At 37.2% G+C, this 23445-nt stretch overlaps 1 protein-coding gene across 1 annotated transcript in view; it reads left to right on the top strand.

Annotated features, from left to right (window-relative positions):
- Positions 1-23445, top strand: part of CEP350 (centrosomal protein 350) — a 164173-nt gene that overhangs the window by 12186 nt on the left and 128542 nt on the right. Inside the window, exons 2-6 of the mRNA XM_058701136.1 lie at positions 14216-14301; positions 15324-15370; positions 17622-17736; positions 18576-18735; positions 22344-22957. Of these exons, the coding sequence (XP_058557119.1) occupies positions 14229-14301; positions 15324-15370; positions 17622-17736; positions 18576-18735; positions 22344-22957 (1009 nt within the window). The 5' untranslated portion in view covers positions 14216-14228. The remainder of the gene's footprint in view (positions 1-14215; positions 14302-15323; positions 15371-17621; positions 17737-18575; positions 18736-22343; positions 22958-23445) is intronic.

Below are 23445 nucleotides of genomic sequence, written 5' to 3'. Positions count from 1 at the left end.
ATCTCCTTCTGCATTCAACCTGTTGTGATATCATATGTCATGTAGCCTTTGGGAGACTGCACTATATATACTCAAAAGAGAATGAAAGTGAAAAAGAGAATTAATATCTTAATATTATTATGGAAATAGTTTTGATTTCAAAGACTCCCCCTGATAGGTAGACCCTCAGAGATCCCTGGACCACATTTGGAACTGGTGGTATAGATTATAAGTTTAGAGTAGAATAGGACCTTAGAGGTCATGTAGTTTTAATCACCTCTTGTGGATATTTCTGGCTTATGCATCTGGACTGAGATAGGGAATACCTCAAGCTCGTGTTTTTGGGAATAATCATGAGTTGACTTTTGGAGATGTTGAGTTTGATGTGCCTTTGAGGTTTCTGAATAAGCAGTTGGATATATGGGTTAGCATAGCAGAGATAAGATCGGGACTAGACTTTTGGCAGTCATTGGCATATACCTACATGGTATTTGAAGCCTTGGACATGGTGACGTTGCCCAGAGCATAATGTTAGAAAAGAGCCAATGTTCAAACCCTCTTGAACCTCTAGATTTATTTATTTATTTAAAAAAAAATTTTTTTTTTTTACGTTTTATTTATTTTTGGGACAGAGAGAGACAGAGCATGAATGGGGGAGGGGCAGAGAGAGAGGGAGACACAGAATCAGAAGCAGGCTCCAGGCTCTGAGCCATCAGCCCAGAGCCCGACGCGGGGCTCGAACTCACGGACCGTGAGATCGTGACCTGAGCTGAAGTCGGACGCTCAACCGACTGAGCCACCCAGGCGCCCCATTGAACCTCTAGATTTAAAAGAGAAGGGCTAGCTAGCAGAGGATACTAAGAAAGAACTAGAGAGGAAGTGGAAAATCAGAGTGTGGTATATGGAAGCCAAAGGAAATGAGTGTTTCAAGAGAGTAGTCAACTGTGATAAATGCTGCCAAGAGGTCAAGCACGATGAGGACTTTTTATTTGAAAATGCACAGCAGATTGGGAGATCTTTGGTGATTTTAATGAGTGCTGTTGGGGAGAATTGGAGGGTGCGAAGCACCCAGGAATTGCTTGAAGAGTGAGTGTATTCAATTAACTTTTTAAATTTTTTTTTTTTTTCAACGTTTTTTTTTTTTGTTTTGTTTTTTTTTTTTTTTGGGACAGAGAGAGACAGAGCATGAACGGGGGAGGGGCAGAGAGAGAGGGACACACAGAATCGGAAACAGGCTCCAGGCTCCGAGCCATCAGCCCAGAGCCTGACGCGGGGCTCGAACTCACAGACCGCGAGATCGTGACCTGGCTGAAGTCGGACGCTTAACCGACTGCGCCACCCAGGCGCCCCTCAATTAACTTTTATGAGAAGTTTGTAAAGGAAAAAGAGCAGTAGTAGAGGAGGGTGCTGGGTTGAGAGACTTTTGTGTTTGTTTTAAGTAAGAAGACTTGATTGAGTATAAGTGCTGATAGGAACAATCTTGGAGAGAGGAGGACGCTAGAGATACACATGAGGGAAAATGTAATTGATAGTTGAAGTTTCTTGTAAGAACCTGGAGGTGGGGAGATCTTAAAACAGATGTATTCTTGTGGCTCCTTTCCCCTAAAAGTTACTTTTTGTGTTCTTTTTCTATTCCCCCTCTTTATGAATTCTTAGCCTGTACAGTAAGTGGGGAAGTTAAATGGTAAATATAATTCTTTAAAATTTCTTGGCTATTGTTAGTTTTCTTTGAGCCTTGCGCCTCTCTTATGAAATGAGTATTTGGGTGATACTTTGAAGTGTGGATCCCTTGTTTGCTATCAAGTAATTTATTTTAAGTTGCATGCTTACTTGAGATAAGGTGCTTCTGCCTTTTATATGTATCGTACTTTTTTTAAAAAGATGGTTCTCCATAGAGTTCTTTTTAAAGTTTTTATTTATTTATTTTGAGAGAGAGAAAGGGAGAGTATGAGCACGTGCGAGAGAGTGTGCAAGTGGGGGAGGGGCAGAGAGAGACATGGGGCTCAAACTCCCAAACTGAACTGAACTGGAACTGAACCGTGAGATCGTGATCTGAAGTCAAGAGTTGGGGTGCTCAACCCACTGAGACACCCAGGTACCCCTTTATATGTATCATCTTAACCAGATACTTTTATTTTCATAGCTTTTTTTTTTTTTTTTCAACGTTTTTTATTTATTTTTGGGACAGAGAGAGACAGAGCATGAACGGGGCAGGGGCAGAGAGAGAGGGAGACACAGAATCGGAAACAGGCTCCAGGCTCCGAGCCATCAGCCCAGAGCCCGACGCGGGGCTCGAACTCACGGACCGCGAGATCGTGACCTGGCTGAAGTCGGACGCTTAACCGACTGCGCCACCCAGGCGCCCCCTTTTTTTTTTTTTTTTTCAACGTTTTTTATTTATTTTTGGGACAGAGAGAGACAGAGCATGAACGGGGGAGGGTTATTTTCATAGCTTTAATGAAGTTTTATTTCTGTTTTCTGTTGGCAAGTTAGAGTCATCCTTAGCTAACTTTTGGAGGCTTTTTATATTTTATGTGATGTACATAGAACCATGTCAAATACAGTTTCTTTTTTAGTCCTCATGATATTTGACTTTAGTCTGAACAAAGTAGTATTCATTTATGCTTTGACTTTTGCATGAAACAACTTGTTTCTCTAAAAGATGCCAGTTAAACTCACTATAAAATGGACACTAGAATGAAACTCTTGAGTCACTTAAATGAGTAATAAAAGTATTCTTTTTTTTTTTAATTTTATTTTTTATTTTTTAAAAATTTACATCCAAATTAGTTAGCATATAGTGCAACAATGATTTCAGGAGTAGATTCCTTTGTGCCCCTTACCCATTTAGCCCATCTCCCCTCTCACAACACCTCCCGTAACCCTCAGTTTGATCGCCATATTTATGAGTCTCTTCTGTCTTGTCCCCCATGTTCATCTGTTTTGTCTCTTAAAGTCCTCAAATGAGTGAAGTCATATGATTTTTGTCTTTCTCTGACTGACTAATTTCACTTAGCATAATACCCTCCAGTTCCATCCATGTAGTTGCAAATGGCAAGATTTCATTCTTTTTGATTGCCAAGTAATACTCCATTGTGTGTGTGTGTGTGTGTGTGTGTGTGTGTGTGTGTGTGTATACATATATGTATATACCACATCTTCTTTATCCATTCATCCACCGATGGACATTTGGGCTCTTTCCATACTTTGGCTATTGTTGATAGTGCTGCTCTAAACATGGGAGTGCATGTGTCCCTTTGAAACAGCACACCTGTATCCCATGGATAAATGCCTAGTAGTGCAATTGCTGGGTTGTAGGGTAGTTCTATTTTTAGTTTTTTGAGGAACCTCCATACTGTTTTCCAGATTGGCTGCACCAGCTTGCATTCCCAGTAATAAAAGTGTTCTTAAAGTTTTCTGAAAAGTGCAATAGAGTGGTATAGATTCTATGTTATTGGTTTCTCAAAACTGTGGTCATGGAGAGGAGTGGCCAATAATTGATCCTTTAAAAACAAATCGTGTTGGGGCGCCTGGGTGGCTCAGTCGGTTAAGCGTCCGACTTCGGCTCAGGTCACGATCTCGCGGTCCGTGAGTTCGAGCCCCGCGTTGGGCTCTGGGCTGACGGCTCAGAGCCTGGAGCTTGCTTCGGATTCTGTGTCTCCCTCTCTCTCTGACCCTCCCCCGTTCATGCTCTGTCTCTCTCTGTCTCAAAAATAAATAAACTTAAAAAAAAAAAATAAAAAAAAAAATAAAAAAAACCAAATCGTGTTGAAGACCTCACATGATCTTGTTCCTTTTCTTCTTCAGATTTATTTCTTGACATTTGTCCTTTTCAACACATGGGGCTTTTTGGTTTCTTAAACTGTGTCATGTCTTTTTTGTCTCAGGGCTGTTCCATGTACTGTTCTTACTGCCTGGAAAGCTCTTCTGTGCTGCCCTATATTCATCCTTTAGGTCTTAGGTTTAATGACACTTTCCTCTTCACTTCCCAGATTAGATGAATTTCTTTCTGTTATATGCTTCTGTGGCATTTCTATTTTTCCCCTTAATTATTTTCATCTCATTTGTAATCTTTATGAATATCAACTTTCTGAGTAAATCTTTAGATTTCTTTAATTGGTGAGTATGTTCCTTCTCACTGCTGTCTCCCCACTGCTTAGCACTTTTCATTTCTACTACATACATGGCACTCAGCAAACAATAAATGAGTGGAGGACATGGGTCAATTTGAGGAAAAGGTCTTTCTTCAGTGTGGAAGAGCACAGTCTGATGCAACACCAGAGAGTTTGCTGAAACCTCTTACCTGTGTAGAAGAGAGGGTGGAATAAAACGTTTCATCCATAGACATTTGTGAGCAAGCCCTGTCCTTTGGTGTGAGTTTGATAAGAGTCAAGACATATTGGTTCAATGAGTATTCTCTAAAGAAGTTAAAGTGCATTGAAGTTTATGGAGCAGAGATTCCATTAGAGGTGGGAATTGAGGATAGAATTGAGGTGGGAAAGCCAAGTGCCTTGTGATGAAATTTTGAGAGAGTATAGGGGATTATGTTATGGATGGTAGCTGAGTTTGAATATTATGAGAGGCATTATGTGAATGGCCTGTTAGAGGCTTTCAGAGGTTTGAGAGAGAGAGAGGGCTCTAGATTTAATTTTCAGATCTGTCACTGAATGACCTTGGACTATTTCCATAGCCTGTCTGATACTGTTTCTTCATCAGTGAAATGGATATATGAATAGTTTTTCCATACTTTAAAAACTTTATTTATATAAAAAAACTCATTCATTTTTTTTTTAATTTTTTTTTCAACGTTTTTTATTTATTTTTGGGACAGAGAGAGACAGAGCATGAACGGGGGAGGGGCAGAGAGAGAGGGAGACACAGAATCGGAAGCAGGCTCCAGGCTCCGAGCCATCAGCCCAGAGCCTGACGCGGGGCTCGAACTCACGGACCGCGAGATCGTGACCTGGCTGAAGTCGGACGCTTAACCGACTGCGCCACCCAGGCGCCCCAAAAACTCATTCATTTTTAAAAGCATTAACAAGAGAGAAAGAAAAACAGAAAAGGTATGGAGCAGAAGACCTGCCCCTTAGTAGTGTTCAGTGGGGAGGTGGGATTTTTGGTTCTCTGGGATTGAATGCTTAAGTGTTTTTATAAACAAGAGTGAAAAAAAAAAATAAATGTCCCCCAAAGCCCATGTCTGTTCTATTATGCATACCGTACTGAGAAAGAGAACACCAGGAAGAGAACAGAAGAGGACAAGAGAAACCCGAGTGGAGCCAGGTTCAGATGGGGGCAATTTCCCCTGCGCAGTATGTTCCTAGGGTCACAAAGAAGAAAAGGCTCCTTTTTGCTAGGAGTGGGAAGAAATGGGAGGGGAGAAAAAGGGTAAATAAGGGATCTTAATACATAGGGGAAAGGAAAGCGTGATGCGTTGTGTACTTTTCTCCTCAGCATAGCCTGAGTATATAAAAAGAGAGTATATAAGGGGAGAGAGAAGGATACAGATATCCAGCTGCATTGAACAGAGCTTTTAGATTAAGGGGAGGAGTAAAAGGCAAATAAGGAAAAGGATTATGGGTTGTGATGGAGACTTAGTTCTTGGCCCACATAGAAGGAACACAGAAAATGGTAGCTACAATTATTAACTATTAACTGCCTTCATGGTCACCCCCCATAGAGGTCTGTAATTTTAGCTTCTGGTTTAAAGGTATTTTTTTGTTCTTAAGTGTTCTGGATCTTCGCAAGAGAGATGGTCTCAGGTGGTTGGGGAATAGGATTAGTTCTCTCCACTGATGCTCATCTTTATGGAAATCGACAGTGGTTTTGGAGGCTTCGGGCTTCAAAGAGTAGAACTGAAAATAGTCTTTAGAGCTGTAGTTCTCAAAGCTGACATGGTATTGGGATTCCTGTGGACCTTTAAAAATACAGATTTTTGGCCTCTTCACAGACCCACTGATTCAGAAGCTTTTGGGGGTGGAGCCTCAGCATCTCAGTTTCTAATATGTCATCCAGGTGATTCTTCTCCTAGAGCTGCTTGAGAAAGCAGGTTCAGGAGACAGGAACTCTGCAGCTGCTTGGAGGAGGGCTTTATGTGGCTGCTCTGAAACTCTCTTGCAGCAGGAATGATTGGGAATGTATGTATGGATTATTTGGGAGAGAGTTATCTTAAAAAAAATTTTTTTTTTAATGTTTATTTATTTTTGAGAGAGACAGAGCATGAATAGGGGAGGGACAGAGAGAGAAGGAGACACAGAATCCGAAGCAGGCTCCAGGCTCCAAGCTGTCAGCCCAGAGCCCGATGCAGGGCTCGAACCTACGAGCCCTGAGATCATAACCTGAGCCGAAGTTGGATGCTTGACTGACTGAGCCACCCAGGTGCTTTTTGGGTTTTGAGAGAAATTTTATTATGTTGTAGGTTTATTCATGGAGGTAATACCTTTTTTAGATATAGAAAATTAGCCGTAAACATGTATGATATAAATATGAACAGTAGATGTAAAAATAGGGAAACTAAAAATAAGGGAGGAGAGGAAGTCAGATATGTGATGAATACAGAAAACAGAAGAGGGAAAAATATCATAGAAAATGGGAGGTAAATAGGGAAAAAAAGGAAAATATAATATTTGAAGAGATTATAACAAATTTGTTTTTTAGGGAATGAATATAAATGTTTAATTTTAAGCGGACTTTCTTTTTTTAAATTTTTTTTTTTTTTTTTTTAACGTTTATTTATTTTTGAGACAGAGAGAGACACAGCATGAACGGGGGAGGGGCTGAGAGAGAGGGAGACACAGAATCGGAAGCAGGCTCCAGGCTCTGAGCCATCAGCCCAGAGCCCGACGCGGGGCTCGAACCCACAGACCGCGAGATCGTGACCTGAGCTGAAGTCGGACGCTTAACCGACTGAGCCACCCAGGCGCCCCAAGCGGACTTTCTTAAGTAAGAATGTACTAGTGAATGAAAGAACCAGAGATGATAACAAAGTATCAGGAAACCCACCTTCGCCTTTCAGCTCACTTTAGCCTGTAGGATTTTAGAAGAAGGAATGGTATGGTATGGGTTTTAGGAGAAAGAATGCATTGTTTACTGATGGACTTAATTGAATAAGATCTAGGATAGTGTGCCTAGATCTAATTCCAGTTATTTCAATTTTTACCTTAGGATTCTGGCTTCTTACTGTCTGTTAGAGACTCTTGGCAGCTTGGAATCTTTGTTACTGGGTTTCACTGGAAGTCAGGTAGAGTTAAGGTCTCTTGAGGATGGCACTCCGCGATATCACCATACTTCCAAAATCAGGAAACTTGATTGCTAACAGTGTAATTCTCAACAGGACAGATTTGTTTGTCAGGTTGTAGCCTGGGAGTTAGTGGTACACCTCTGTTAATTACCACAAATAATCTGTTCAGATGGGGCCACCCCATTCCCCTCTGAGAAACACTCAGACTTTATATGAGGTTGAAGCCGTATTTCTAGTAGTTAATCTTTGCTCTGGGTGAGTAGCTGGGAGAAATGTCTTCTCTTTCTGAGTAGTTTCTGCTGTTCACTGACTCTAGATGGTAATGTTTTACTGCTCCACTTTACCTGCTCATTACATTATGTCCAGAGTGAATAAATGAACCTCCAGGGCAGTTTATACATAGTTCTTGAACTTTTTTTTTGAACTATACAAAACTTTCTGAGCTTTTTTTTTTTTTTTTTTTTTTTTGCCTAATCATAGCAAGGCTTTTACTTGAGCAAGTAAATACAGAGGATAAGCATCATCTTTTGCTCCAGCCATCTGATTCATTGCACATTAATGATGGTATGCTTTTATCAAATGACTCCCATTATTTCCATGGCATCATACATTTAGTTTATTATATGGTCACCTGTAGCCCTCTTCTTTACACTGTTATCAGCAAGGTCAATTATGCTTTTTGTGTATGTGGTTTGTAGTTTATTTTACCAGTTATTCTTATAGGCTACTTGCAAAATAGTATATGAATTTCACTCCCTTGTTCTCTCTTTTGTTCCCAGCTTACTAGCCTAGTGATATATTTTAATTGTGTTCCTCTTTCTTCCTTAAGTGTTTTCCAGCCTGGCTTTTTAAACCATCTCTTCTGCTTCTGTGATCATGTTTATTGTTACTGCTATTGATTTACCCCCCCTCCCTTCCCTGTTTGTCCTTTCACTGGCAGCCTTGCCTTTGATCCCTCTATTATTTTCTGTTTAAGTTGAGATCATAACAGCTTTCAACATTGCCATTTGCTTTTTTGTTCATGGACGGTCTCTGTTGATAGGAAGGTAAATAAGAAGACATAGTCCTTAAAATCCATACAACCTTGTGGAGAGACTGATACACATGCTATTTGTAACTTTATTATATAATTTAGCACATTGTATACTATTTGTTTATATGTGTGCCTTCACTAGATTGTGAGCATTAAGTGCTTAAGGAATGTTCATTGAATGAATGAATGAATGAAGTGTGTGTGTGTGTGTGTGTGTGTGTGTGTGTGCGTGTGTGCGCGCGCGCAATGATAAGGGCTCTAACAAGTTAACAGAGTGCTATTGCGGAAATAGATGAAGCAGTAATAGTTCTGTTAAGGAACAGTTGGGGAAAGATTTGTACTAGATGACATTAACGTTGGACTTGAAGGATATTACTGCCCCCCAAAATTTAGGAAATAAGATGTGGAGGTAAAGAAATTTCTGGATGTTTAGAGAATGCATTCTAGATATGACTTTTTGACAGGAACAGTTGGTATACAGTGAAGATAGCAAAGAGGCTAAGACTATAAATTAAGTTTATCATGCTATGGAATCTGGAATTTTATCCCATAGGTGATAGTCATTGAAGAGCTTTAGAAGCAGAGTTGCTAGGTTCTTTTTTTAGAAAGATAATTGTGGTTGCAGTATAGAGAATAGGTTAGGAACAGAATAATTTAGGAAGCTTTTACCATAATTTGGGCTAAAGATAATTCTCTGAACAGAGGCAAGGGGAAGAGAGAGAGAGGGAGAGAGAAGTTAGAAATATCTTAAGTTTTTTCAACAGCTTTATGGAGGCATATTTTATATATCATAACAGAAATGTCTTAAAAGATAGTATTGACTTGGTAACTCAGTAAATGATGGTGAAGGAGAGGCAGAAATGTCAAAGATTAACTGGATGCATGACAACCCCATTCGCTATGAGAAAAAGAAGAAACTATTTTGAAGATCAACAATAATGAATTTGGTTCTGAACTTGATAAATTTGAAATTCCAGTGGGATTTGGAGGTGGCCTGTCTAATAGACTGAAAACTTGGGTCTAGAGTTCAGACAAGGACCTAGGACAGAAGTGGTTGAAACTATGAAAATGTGTGAGATTGCCTGGGAAGAAGGAGCTAGGAAAGAAGAGACTTACGAATGGAACCTTTTGAAATGTTACCATTGATGAATTGGGCAAAAGTAGAGAAGCCATCAGTTAAGGGGAAAAAAAAATCAAGAAGGTAAGGAAAATAGGACAGATGTGTTTTACTGATTCCAAGAGTAGTGACTATTTCAAGATGAAAGCTTAAAAACCCAATGTGATAGTGTTATAATACCTTACTGGAAAATTGTGTTATACAGATTATATACATACACATATATACGTATATACTTAGTTTTAATTATTTTTCCTGTTTTATCTTCATAAAAACTAACTTGTGGGTCAGGAAAAAATGATTTTTTAGACTTTAGAAAGTATGGACTTTTTAGTCGAAGGATTGTTTATAAGAAAATGAATTTGAAGAACAAAGCCTAAATTTTATCAATGGATTGAAAAAAGTGTTTTCTGGTGACCAGAGATAATGCTCTCTCAAAAGAATTGTCATAGAAATTGTCATTGAAATTTTCTGTATTTTCTCTCTCTCTTGAGTGTTTATTTATTTTTGTAAGAGTGACAGAGCACAAGTGGGGGAGGGGCAGAGAGAGAGGGAGACACAGAATCCGAAGCAGGCTCCAGGCTCCAAGCTGTCAGCACAGAACCCGACACTGGGCTCAAACTGACGAACTGTGTGAGATCATGACCTGAGCTGAATTCGGAAGCTTAACTGACTGAGCCACCCAGGCACTCCTCTTTTTTTAAGCAATATATGTAACATATTTTATCTATAATAACTTCTCCTAATAACCTAAGCACTAAATAATCATATCAAGCTATATAAACATTAGTTTATAGAAATATAAAGAGGAAACAAAAAGTTACAGTACATTTTTACTTACCTTAATTCTTAATTCTTGACAGATTAAGTAGGCAAAAGAGAATACACAAGTGTTCAGTAAATAATTCCAAAATTTCCATATGGCTGTAGAATAAAGCCATGTTCATTGAACTGAGAAGGTTAGTTTCATTACTGCCCAATAAATCATCTTGAATAAGTTTGATCTGTTTGACTTGGTAACCTTAAAATAATTGGAAAAGGCATTTTGTGGATTGAGATTTATACTTTAAAGATAGTAAGAGTTTTGATAGATTAGATTCTCTCCTTTCTAAGAAGGTTTTTTTCATTGTGCTTTTCCCTCATTTTTTTCTATCTTTATAAAAAAATGGTGATATTTTACATATATATTCTTACGGAAAGAACAGACCTACTTAAATAGATTCTATTAATAACATCCACTTACTGGTATGGGATAACCAGGGATTTTGAAGGGTGGATTATTGAAAAACTGACATTCATGAGACTAGACATATAGAACTGAATTAAAACTGTAATTATAAACTTCAACTAGGCATGTTATCTGAAAATACTTTTTGATGTATAATATACAATGAAAAAGAACGTAAGTGCACACAGCTTGATGGAAATCCTTTAAACGGAATACGTGCGTGTAATCAGCACCCATATCAATAAACAATATTATCAGTACCTCAAAAGCTGTTCCTTGCTCTAGTTCCAGTCATCACCCCTGCCCAAACCTACATAACCACTGTCTTTTTAACACCATAGAAGTTTGATACTTTAAAAAAAATTTTTTTAATGTTTTATTTATTCTTGAGAGAGAGAGAGAGAGAGAGAGCACGAGCAGGGAAGGAGCAGAGAGAGAGAGGGACACAAAATCCGAAGCAGGCTCCAGGCTCTGAGCTGCCAGCACAGAGCCTGATGCGGGGCTCAAACTCACAAGCTGCGAGATCATGACCTGAGCTGAAGTCGGACGCTCAACCGACTGAGCCACCCAGGCTCTCCCCACCCCTTTAAAAAATTTTTTTATAAAGTTTGATACTTTATAAAATGGAATTATACAACATGTACTCTTGTTTCTGGCATTCTTCACTTAACATGTTTGTGATGTTCAACTATCTTGTTATATGTTGTTGTAATTAGTTCATTCTCATTGTTAAATGGTGAATATACTAGCATTTCTTTACAAGATGAAATTTTACATAAATGTCACACTCGAAACATTGAGTCCTTTGCATTTGAAGATGAGTAACGCTTACGAAGGTTTTTATTTGGGAGTAGATTTAAATGCTTTTCATTTTATTTATCTACCTTGTCCCAGCCTATCAGCATTAGCCCTTAAACATAGAGATTATGGACATAAATGCAGTTTTGATTATTTAATCTATTCTTCCTTCTCATTGGAAAATGGATGATCACTGTGTATTTAAGCATTTATTTTAGTTTTAAAGAAAAGAGAAGTCTGCCCAAAGAAAACTTTTGTCACATTGTTGACATATTATTTACTAATATAGAATAACTCATGTTTGTTATCATTTTATTTTATTAAAACTTTTTAAAATGTTTTTATTTATTTTTGAGAGACAGAGACAGAGCATGAGTGGGGAGGGGCAGAGAGAGAGGAAGACACAGAATCCGAAGCAGGCTCCAGGCTCTGAGCTGTCAGCACAGAGCCCGACCCGGGGCTAGAACCCAAGAACCATGAGATCATGACCTGAGCCTAAGTCGGACACTAACCAACTGAGCCATGCAGTTGGTTAAGTATCTTTATGAGAAGGAAAGTATCTTTATGAGAAGGAAAGTAAAGTGAGTTAATGTTTTGAACTACATTGGCATCTCTGATGGGAGTTTTTATGGTTGGAAAAATTTTAAACTACTTGCATATGTGTTAATTTTAGTTTTTAAATTTAGTTTTTCTATTTTTAGTTTTATTATTTTATTTTATTATTATTTTCTAATGTTTTATTTATTATTGAGAGAGAGACAGAGCGCAAGCAGGGGATGGGCAGAGAGAAAGGGAAACACAGAATCCAAAGCAGGCTGCAGGCTCTGAGCTGTTAGCACAGAGGCCAATGTAGGGTTTGAACCCAAGAACCATGAGATCATGGCCTGAACCGAAGTCAGATGCGTAACCAGCTGAGCCACTCATTTATTTTTATTTTTATTTATTTTTATCTTTTTAAATGTTTTATTTATCTCTTTTGAGAGAGAGAGTACAAATGGGGAAGGGGCAGAGAGAGAGGGGGGGACAGAGGATCCGAAATGGGTTCCAGGCCCTGAGATGTCAGTACAGAGCCCGAGGTGGGCTTGAACTCACAAACTGTGAGATCATGACCTGAGCCACCCAGGTGCCCCACAAAATAATTCTACTATATTGATAAGAAAATATGACTATTATCAAGCTGTTTAGTCAGCATAAGCAGATCGTTATATTTCTCTTTGAGTCATGATATAATTTTTTTCTTTCAGTATTTTTTATTGTGCTAAAATAGATAATATAGGTGTACCTGGGTGGCTCAGTCGGTCTTTGGCTCAGGTTTTGATCTCATGGCTCATGAGTTCGAGCCCTGTGTCGTGCTCTGTGCTGACAGTTCAGAGCTGGGAGCCTGCTTCATATTCTGTGTCTCCCTCTCCGTCTGGTCCTACCTGACTTGAGCCCTGTCTCTCTCTCTCTCTCAAAATAAATTAAATAAATAAATAAATAAATAAATAAACATTAAAATACATAATATAAAATGTACCATCTTAACCATTTTTAGTGTATAATTTAGTAATATTAAATACATTTATAGCATTGTGCATCATCACCATTCATGTCCAAAACTTTTTCCATCTTGCAAAACTGAAATTCTATACCCATTAAACAATAGTTCCATGTTCCCCCCCTTCCCTGGCTTCTGGTAACCACTGTTTTACTTTTTGTCCCTATGATTTTGACTACTATAGGTACCTTATATGAGTGGAATCATACAGTATTCTTCTTTGTAACTGGCCCATTTCACTTAGCTGATGTACTCAAAGTTCATCTCTACTATGGAATATGTCAAAGTTGCCCTCCCTTTTAAAATTTTTTTGTAATGTTTATTCGTTTTTGACAGAGAGACAGAGTGTGAGCGGGCAAGGGGCAGAGAGAGAGGGAGACACAGAATCCTAAGCAGGCTCCAGGCTCTGAGCTGTCAGTACAGAGCTCAACGAGGGGCTCAGACTCACAAACCATGAGATGATGACCTGAGCCAAAGTCAGATGCTTAACCGACTAAGCCACCCAGGCTCCGTCCTGCCCCGTTTTTTTTTTTTGTTGTTGTTGTTGTTGTTTTGTTTTTTTTGTTGTTTTTTTTAAGTAGGCTTCATACCCAATGTGGAGCCTAACATGGGGTTTCAACTCATGACTCTGAGATCAAGAGTCAGATGCTTAACTGGCAGAGCCACTCAGGTATTCCAAAATTGTCCTCTTTCTTTTTTTTTTTTTTTTTAAAGTTTATTTTAAGAGGGAGAGAGAGAGAGAGAGAGAGAGAGAGAGCAAGCACGTGAACAGGGGAGGGGCAGAGAGAGGAAGAGGGAGAATCCCAAGCAGGCTCTTTGTGGAGCCCAACACCGGGCTTAAACTCACAAATTGTGAGGTGATGACCTGAGCTGAAATCAAGAGTCAGATGCTTAACTGACTGAGCCACCCAGGCACCCCTCTATTGTTAATTTTTTGAGGAACTGCCATACTGTTTTCCACAGAGGCTATATTATTTGGCATTCCCACAAACAGGCCACAAGAGTTCCAGTTTCTCCGCGTCAACACTTAGTATCTGTTGTTGTTGGCATTTTGATATTGCCATCCTAGTTGGTGTGAGGTAGTCATGATAGACTTTTTAATGGTTTAGTTTTCCAAAGAAAAATAAAGTTATCAGATTATCAGGGACTCTTAACAGGGCATGAAGGTAACTTAGAGTTGACAAAATCCCTTGCTGACTTTCATGAACGTTAAGATAAATGATAGCATTTTCCTTTGCTAATGTGATAGTATTGATGTTCAATGAACGCTGGTGGTATGATTGCAGGTAAATTGGCAGGATGAAGAGCAGCAAATCAAAAGAGGTGCCTTTACCAAATCCAAGGAACTCTCAAAGCAAGGATACTGTCCAAGGTATGATCTGTTTGCTTTAAATTGAACTTAATGCCTTGTTTAGGTCGTGTGTATAAAATTCTGGGCTAATCAGTAAATGAAAATTACATGTATACTTTGGTTTGTAAAAGGTAGATAAATTTTTAAATGAAATTTCTTTTAAACATACAAGGGATCTCACCTTCAAAGGTGTCCTATGGTAAACTTTTATAAAGGAAAACATTCTTTTTAAAAAAGAAGCAGTGCATGCAAAATTAGTTTTACACAGTTTCTTAGAAATTCTGAAAAATTCTGGTAATGTCAATAAGTGGTATAATATAGGTCCTAATATAGTCTTAGACCTCTGTAGTGCACAGATAAGAAAAGGAAAAGTCTCACTGAACTCTTTTTTTTTTTTTTTTAAATGATGCATTGGGGGTAACTTTAATTTAGGGCATGATTTATTTTGAGGTACATTGACAAGCTAGAGTACATCTGAAGGAAGATTATTGGGTTTGTGAGGGATCTGGAAATCATGTCACATAAGGAACATTTGGCTGAAATGAAATTTCCTAGAGAAGGATGACTCAAGGAACTATGTGGCCTTATGTTATTTGTAGAGCTATTATCTGAAAGACTAGATTTTACCTTTGTTTCTGTTGGTAGATTTAAGTCTGGAGTACTTTTCTAATCTTTTCAGCATCATAATGTGAAATATATCACAATATAAAACTTTGTATGTGTGTAGGTCATTGGGGCAAATTGAGGATACTGCTTATTGTTGGAGACGTCTGATGGAGCTGTGGGTGGGGGTGTTGGTCCAGCTGTCCCAGGAACTAATAGGATCAATGTCTAATACAGCTATAAAACATAAACTAGGAAACTTGGCGTTACAGGATGGGAAAAGAGCCATGTTTTGGTTCAATATAATAAAGCAGTTGCTGAGGAATAGTTCTGCCTAATAAAATGGTCCTCAAAATCAAGTGCATTTAGAAGCTTATTAAAATGCAGATTTTGAAGACTTTTTCAGAGATTCTGATTCAGTAAATATCACTGTTTCCTAGCAGATATAACCACATCGTGGAATGCACTTTCTCAGACCAAGGCTGCTGTAAGTAATTATAGCTTCCATTTATTTCTTTCAGGTTTAAAATTGATTTCCTGTTATGATTGGATAGATTACATTTTTTTTTCTATAGTGTTTTTGTGATAGGAAAATAAAGTCAAATATTTTGGTTGGAAATTAAGTACCATATATTACAAAATGAACATTAATGACAGCTATTAAATAATAAAGGGATAATCAAGACACTATTTTAGGTGGCAGGAACATTAACACTATGGCATATAAAATATTAAAATAATTTGTGCTATTTGTTCTCCTTTAATAAATTTGTTCATATGGTATGTTGAAATGAAGATATAAAACAAAATGAATTTGGGAATATAGGGCTATGTCTATGTAGAAGGCTCAGAGTCAGAGAGGAAATGAAAGGAACAAATTTTTATTTAAATTCTATTTGGTTAACGTATAGTGTAGTATTGGTTTTAGGAGTAGAATTTGGTGACTCACCATTTACACAGCTTCTTTAATGGACTGTGAGTTGCCTCTTTTGTGGCAATAGCAGGCTGTTTTCTGTCAGTAGTGTTGAAGAATGTCTATAGGCAACCTGTTTTCATTTGTGTTCTGTCCAGTCTTGTCTGCAGTTTAGGAACCCAAATTTGGCAAGTGGTACATAGTCCCTTCAAAGGGAGCCTTTTTCCTTTTTCTTTTTTCATTTGCTGTCCAGGAAAATGACTCCCCTAATCTGTCCTTTCTTTGTTTTCTTTTGTATCCTACCTGAATTTGAGTCACTTATTTCTTTACTGTGTGAATATGGTATTCTCTGTACCCTAATCTTCAGAACTGGTTTGAAAATACATCTGGAAAAGGTACTATAACCTAGATTTGGTCATAATGTAGGGTAAAATGAAGCATTATATATATTCTCTCTCTTCCATATGAGCATTGTGTATCTACAATGTAGGAATAGTTTTTATCCCCAGTTTAACTTAGAGTTAACCCAATTTAGAGCTGAACTGTCAATTGTCGTTTTTCAAAACTATTGTGTTTTTAAAAATAACTTTTTTAAAAATTTATTTATTTTTGAGAGAGAGAGAGAGCGTGAGGGTGCACAAGCAGAGGAGGGGCAGAGAGAGAATCCCAAGCAGGCTCTGCACTGTCAGCACAGAGCCCGATGTGGGGCTTGAATCCACAAACCATGAGATCATGACCTGAGCTGAAACCAAGAGTTGGGCACTTAACCAACTGAGTCCTCCAAGTGCCCCTAAAAATAACTTTCAAGAATGACAGGGGGCTTATAATATAAATGGGAGAAAAAGCCTGATAACAGAATATCAATGATTATTCCAGTTTTGTGAGTACATTGTACCACAAAAATCTGAATGAAGATAAATCAGAATTTTACACAGTGTTTATCTCTGTGTGGTGGAATTTTGATGATTTTAATTTCATTTTTTATACCTTTTCTGTGCTTTACAAGCTTTCTCCTGTAAGCATATAATTAGGGGAAAATGGTTTTTAAATCATTGAGAACATTGGTGGTTCTACCAGAGGTTGACTTCTACTATAAAGTGTATGGGAACCTGAGTTCTGTCTCGTAAATTTTGTTTTTATTGTGAAACTTACTTTATAGACATAAGACTTAAAACGTTGTAGCCGTTTGAACAATTCTAAAATTTGAGTCCATCTGAGTTGTTCTTTTCTAATTTTTGCCTGTAAATTGCACAGGCTATATAACGATGATGTGCAACATATAATGTTAGAAAATGTACTGTTTCAAAAAATAATAAAAAAAAGGTCAACAAAACAAATAGAAACTCTTTGATATTCTTCAGTATCTTTTTTTTTAAGTTTTAAAATATGTGTATTTATTTTTGAGAGAAATAGGGAGAGAGAGAAGAAGGAACTGGGGGAGAGGCAGAAAGAGAGGGGGAGAGAGAGAATCCCAAGCAGGCTCCGTGCTGTCAGCACAAAATCCCCACAAGGGGTTCGATCTCACAAACTGAGATCATGACCTGAGCTGAAACCAAGAGTCGGGTGCTCAACTGACTGAGCCACCCAGGTTCCCCTCTTGCGAATCTTTCTGATTTTCTTGTCCAAATGTGGGCAGCATTGTACTACTTGTTACTATAGCTGAAGTAACAAACAGTGAAAAAGCTAATACTACAAAAAGGCAGTCCTGAATTTTTCCTACTTTAGAGAAAGGTGTCGGACAATATAATTTGTGACTGTGTCAGTCAGTAGTAGTGGATTTATACACAGAATTAACCTATTTGTTGTGATGGTGTTTGAACTTTAGCTGAGACACATTGAAAACAAATTAGAAGTTGTCCCTACAAGTACAGCTGTGTTTGATTCTGTCATGGATACCAAGAAATCTTCGGCAAGTGCTACCAGAAAAATAAGCAGAAAAGGTATGTGTGTTGTTGCTTCCAGAATTACAGATGTATTACATTTTTGATGTTTTGTTTCAATTTAATTTCCTCTTATAGTCTGGTATATTTGCTTGCTCTTTTGTCAGAGACCATACCTCATCCACATTTAGGTGTTTTGTCTTCGGTGCTGAGTAGTTATGAAGCAGCTTCATATTCAGTGACTACTGATGATGCTTTCACTATCTTTTGATGAGGGACTTTAGCATCATTGCATCACCTTTGACAGTGACTTTTCATTTGTTTTTCGTGATAAGAATTTGATTTTAAGCCTTTGGGATTATGTCTGTATTTTAAATTCACAGATATATTACTTTGAGATTTAGTCCATTTAATAAGATTTACATATTGTTTAGGGGGTTAAATCATAATTGGAATTATGTATCTCATAGCTAAATTGACACAATGCCATTACTTTCTCTGGTTACCTTTCATATATGTAATTGTGTGGTTTCTTACTTAATTAGTGGACTAGAACCTGGAGGTTAGTACTTTCCATTAAAACTGTGATTTTTTTTTTTTTTTAAAACCTGTGAGTCTGTTGGATTTTATTCGATAATTCCTTGTTTGAGTGAGAGCCTTTGACCAAAAGGAATTTTGTATGTAGAATTTGTTTTGCATTTTTTTTGTTCAGAATGCAGTTTTTTCCTCTATAGATTGAGTGGTTTGTAATAGTTTAATTTGAATGTTTTCTATACACATATATGATATCCAACTAGAGATGCCAGAAATAATAGATACTTATTTTCATAAACACTACCCAAATTCAGAGGAAATCGTAGATTATATCATATGTTCTTACAGACTTTCTTTTCCTTCAGATGGTAGATTCCTGGATGACTCTTGGGTTAATGCTCCAACCTCCAAATCTTCAAAATCACGAAAAGAGAAATCTCGCAGCCCTCTCAGAGTTACCACCCTGGAGAGTAACATAAGGAAAAATAACCGCGTGGAGTTTCGTGAACCTTTGGTTTCTTACAGGTTAGTGTTTAACAGTAAATTATCAACTAGGATTAGCCTGTAATATTTACATTAAGATTATGGTTTATTTTCTTGAGTTTTTCATAGCACTGTGACTCTAGTATTATTACCTTTTTCATTTCCCAAAAATGTAGAGCAGAAGTCTTGTATATGATGAAATATTGACTTTCTACTCTTTCACAGATTAAATATTTGGGAGGAAGAAGTAGTGACTCCAGGCTACCACCATTGTAATATATGTTTCCTACAGACAGATTATTCAGTCTCTGGAAGTGTGGCTTTTTTTTTTTTTCTTCATTAATATCTCAGATTAAGTGTTCTACATAATGAACTTTGTCTACATAATGAACTTTGTATAGCTTAGTTTTCTCCTTCTTCTCCCCCTCTTCCTCCTTCCCCTCCTCCTCCTCCTCCTTCCTCTTCTTCCTCTTCTTCTTCTCCTTCTCCTTCCCCTTCCCCTTCCCCTTCCCCTTCCCCCTTCCCCCTTCCCCCTTCCCCCTTCCCCCTTCCCCCTTCCCCCTTCCTCCTTCCTCCTTCTCCTTCTCCTTCTCCTTCTTCTTCTTCTTCTTCTATCAATTACCTGAAATTTCTTTCCTACTGAGAATGTGAATTGGTTTCTTATTTTAATTTGTTGCCAGTGGCTCCTTTTAGCAACTTATTGTCAGATGTTCAGGATTGATGTATGAATTTTGATAGAATGGATAATATAAAATGTGTATTTTTGTTAGCTGATAATTTAGGATTTCAGTAGATAAAATTAGAGAATTTTATATTTGAGGAATATTTTACTAATGATATAAAAGTATTAATGCTGTTAGTATAGCAAATAGTAATAGGTGATAAACACTGGGCCTTATATTTCTTTGTTTCATTAACATTTTTAGTGTTGTAAAATGTCAACCAGTAAATCAAGGAGTTTTGTGATGGTGCTAGATACTACTGAGTATATGTTTGTGCTCTTAAATTTGAGATAAAGAATTTGGGAGATAGAGGTAGATCATGAGTTCATATCAGTCTATAACATCAATATTTGATTTGATGCAGTTTTTTTTTTTTTTTTAATTTTTTTTTTTCCAACGTTTTTTATTTTATTTTTGGGACAGAGAGAGACAGAGCATGAACGGGGGAGGGGCAGAGAGAGAGGGAGACACAGAATCGGAAACAGGCTCCAGGCTCCGAGCCATCAGCCCAGAGCCTGACGCGGGGCTCGAACTCACAGACCGCGAGATCGTGACCGGGCTGAAGTCGGACGCTTAACCGACTGCGCCACCCAGGCGCCCCTGATTTGATGCAGTTTTGAAATATCTAAGTGAAAATATTCAGTAGACATTTGAAAATTTGGGTAGGAATGTGTGTGGAAAGAGGGCTGGGAATGTAAATTTGTGAGTTGTCACTAGTGTTGAAGTGATAAAAATGGTGAAGAAAATATAGGGGAGAAGGCCAGGGAATTAATCTGTGTAAAAGTTCATAGTTTAGTAAAAGGAGAAAGAAAAATGTGGAAAATAATCGGAGTTCAGAAATCTTTAACCACACAAAAACAACTTGCCTAGAAAAATAATCACTATCGGAATTGAAACTAAATTACTCTTTATTCATAGTCTAATATTCTTCCTGCAAAGAATACTACTTGAAAAAAAAAAGAATACTACTTGATATTTAAAATTTTATAAATTATGTATCTTTTAAGATAAGAAAAAGTAGCTATAGGGAAGCTGTGAATAGAATGTCCTTCACCTGGCTGACTCCATTCATCACTTAAAACTTCGGTTTTGGCACTTTCTATCTGAAACATTGCCAGATGTGTTTCTATCCTATTCCATTCCCACAGCCTATTTAGCCCTTCCTGTATGCTCTAATAATACAATATAACTTCTGTTATATATATTTTCGTGTTGCTTTATATTTTGATTCCATATCTAACCATTACATTAGTTATGTAAGGCTGTAAATCTGTCTTATTCTCAAAACATCAGCGTAATGCCTGTCATTTACTAAGTATTCCATAAATATTTTTCCCTAACATTTATTATGAAAATTTTTATATTTACAGAAAAGTTGAAAGAATTATACAATAAACACCCTTCTATGTATTCAGTAAATATTTAATGAATGAGTAAATGAAAACTAAAAATACGATTTTCTTTTTCTGGTGGGGAGGGAAGATCAACTGTCCTTCCCTTTTTAAGATTGTGACATGATATGCAAACTACCGTTTTATGCTTTCTTTTATTCTTTACATTTGCTAATTTTATACCTAAATCCTTCTAACTATGAATTGTTCTGGTCTGGTAAAGATAGTGCAAATAACTGAATTTAGTCTTGATCTCTAGTGGAAGCTACATGAGTCATTTCTCAGTCCCCATCTTGTTTAATAATCAACCACTCAGAACGGGGTCTGATGTTTTTTGGGTCATGGATTCCAGTGAGAATTTGATGAAAGCTGCAGACTATGTCCTTAGAAAAATGCATATACTCATAGACTGACAATAGATATAATTACCATATTATACTGCAACAGAGTTATGGCTTTAAGAATTTTTGCGATATTTAGAGTTTTGTGCCTTTCCATGAAACATTTAGATCCGTGCTGTATAATAGAACCAGTAATGTGAGCCATACGTACAATTTAAACAGTTTTACTAGTCACATACACAGACACATGAAGATGTTTTACATTCTTTTTCTGTTGTCATCCTGAGTCTTTAGAATCTGGTATGTAATTTACATTGTAGCACATCTCCCATTGGGGGTAACCATATTTCAAGGGCTCAGTAGCTGCATATGGCTAATGTCTACTCTTTGAGACATTGCAGATCCAAATTTTATAATTTTGTTGGCTATTTTTTATAAATCATGTGCTGTTGTTACTGCTGAGACTTGTTTTCATTAACTTCGCTTTTAATAAACTACTTCTGTTCCTAAAATATAACTTATTAGAATGATGTATAAAATAAAAATAATCTCTGGAGGAAGACTTTTGTTAATGTTTTTATGAATAAAGAATATGGACTTTGTGATATGTACTTTGGCTATGCCTAGCTGTCTTTGCTTACTCCACAATTTCCAGATGTGCTATACAGAGTTTGAAGCTACCAAAAAAAGTGATCTATGGTTTAGAGAGGTTTAACTTTACTTAACTACATTTATTTAGAGGAAAATATTTATTATACCTCCACTTTATTTGTACTCCCCATCTATTTGTTAATTTGGTACATTATTTAGAAGTTACAAACACAGAATTTGAGAACTTTTTCCCCATACTTAAGATTTCATAGAGGAATAAAATGCATATTTTGGTAATAGGTATCAAGTGAATTTCTAAAGTCAGATTGTAATCCTATTTTCTGGAGTTCTTAAGGAAATCTCTCCATGTTTTGCATATTTCTTATTATACATATGCATATTAGGATTTAGATTATTTGCTGTCTAACTTGATAGAGGGGGCACTGAGCATTGAATCTTAATGTTAGTGATGAGCATTTTGTTTTTTAACCTACTGGAATTTCTAGATTTTTAAAAAATCTCTAATATTAGAATTCTTTCAGTTTGACTGGTTTCAGTTTGTTTTTTGTGCTCTTTATTTAAAGCTTATTATTTTTTAATAATAGGGAAATCCATGGCACACCTTCCAATATAAGTCCTAACCATCTAGAGTCAAAGCATGTATATTGTGTGGATGTTAATGAAGAAAAGCCTGAGAGTGGGAACCGGATGATCTGCAATCGAGAAGAACGGAATATACATTGCTGTGATTTTGAGAGCTCCCAATCATCTGTCATCAATGATACAGTGGTTAGGTTTTTAAATGATCGACCAGCAATTGATGCGTTGCAAAATTCTGAATGTTTGATTAAGATGGCAGGTCCTGTGAGAACTGAGGAAGAAAAGCCTAGTAGAGCAAAAGGAAATGAGAAGGCTTCTGTAAGTAACATGGGCCATGATGTTGATCCAAAAGTGTTACGGATAACGGACTCTTCTCCGTCCTCTACGAGTACTTGTAATTCCCAAAGATTAGATATTTTAAAGCAGCGACAACATGATGTCAAACTGGAAAAACTCAAGGAGCGAATTAGGAAACAGTGGGAACACTCAGAAGAAACAAATGGCCGGGGCCAGAATCTGGGTCATATTGACCATCCAGTAATGGTTGTTAATGTTGATAACTCAGTGACAGCAAAAGTCAGGAAAGTGGCAACAGCACCACCTGCTCCAACATATAAAGGTTTGTAGTCAGTCTTTGTATCTTTCTCTCTTCCTGCCTTCTTGTCCCCCTTTCTCCCTAGGGTGCATTTGAATAGAGAAGGTCATCTTTAGAACAGGGTGTGATTCTCAAATCAAATGCTTAAGAAATTAATTCAAGGTGCAGGTTAAAAATACAGATTCCTGGATGCTACACTGGATCTAAATCAGAATTTCTCGGTATAGAGCCCAGAATTAGATTTTTTAACAAGTCCCTCAGGAGATGAAGAACCCCATCTGAATAGTTAATAAATTGAACAAAAGAGAAAATACGAATTAGTGTCGGTTTTAGAGAACTGCCAGAATTTTACTCTTATTCCACCATTGTATTTGGATTGTTATTAGGAATTCTTTCAAAAGTAAATATTTAAAATTATAATTGAGTTAATTCCAGTTACAGTTGGTTACAGAATATTTTGGCACTGATATTTTGATCCTGTTATTTGAAGCTTTAAGTTTTGACAGTAAGGG

This window comes from Neofelis nebulosa, chromosome 15 (assembly GCF_028018385.1).
Source record: "Neofelis nebulosa isolate mNeoNeb1 chromosome 15, mNeoNeb1.pri, whole genome shotgun sequence".
Classification (NCBI taxonomy): domain Eukaryota; kingdom Metazoa; phylum Chordata; class Mammalia; order Carnivora; family Felidae; genus Neofelis; species Neofelis nebulosa.
Note: the sequence above shows the minus strand (reverse complement) of the source record. Positions and strands in the feature narration are given on the sequence as shown.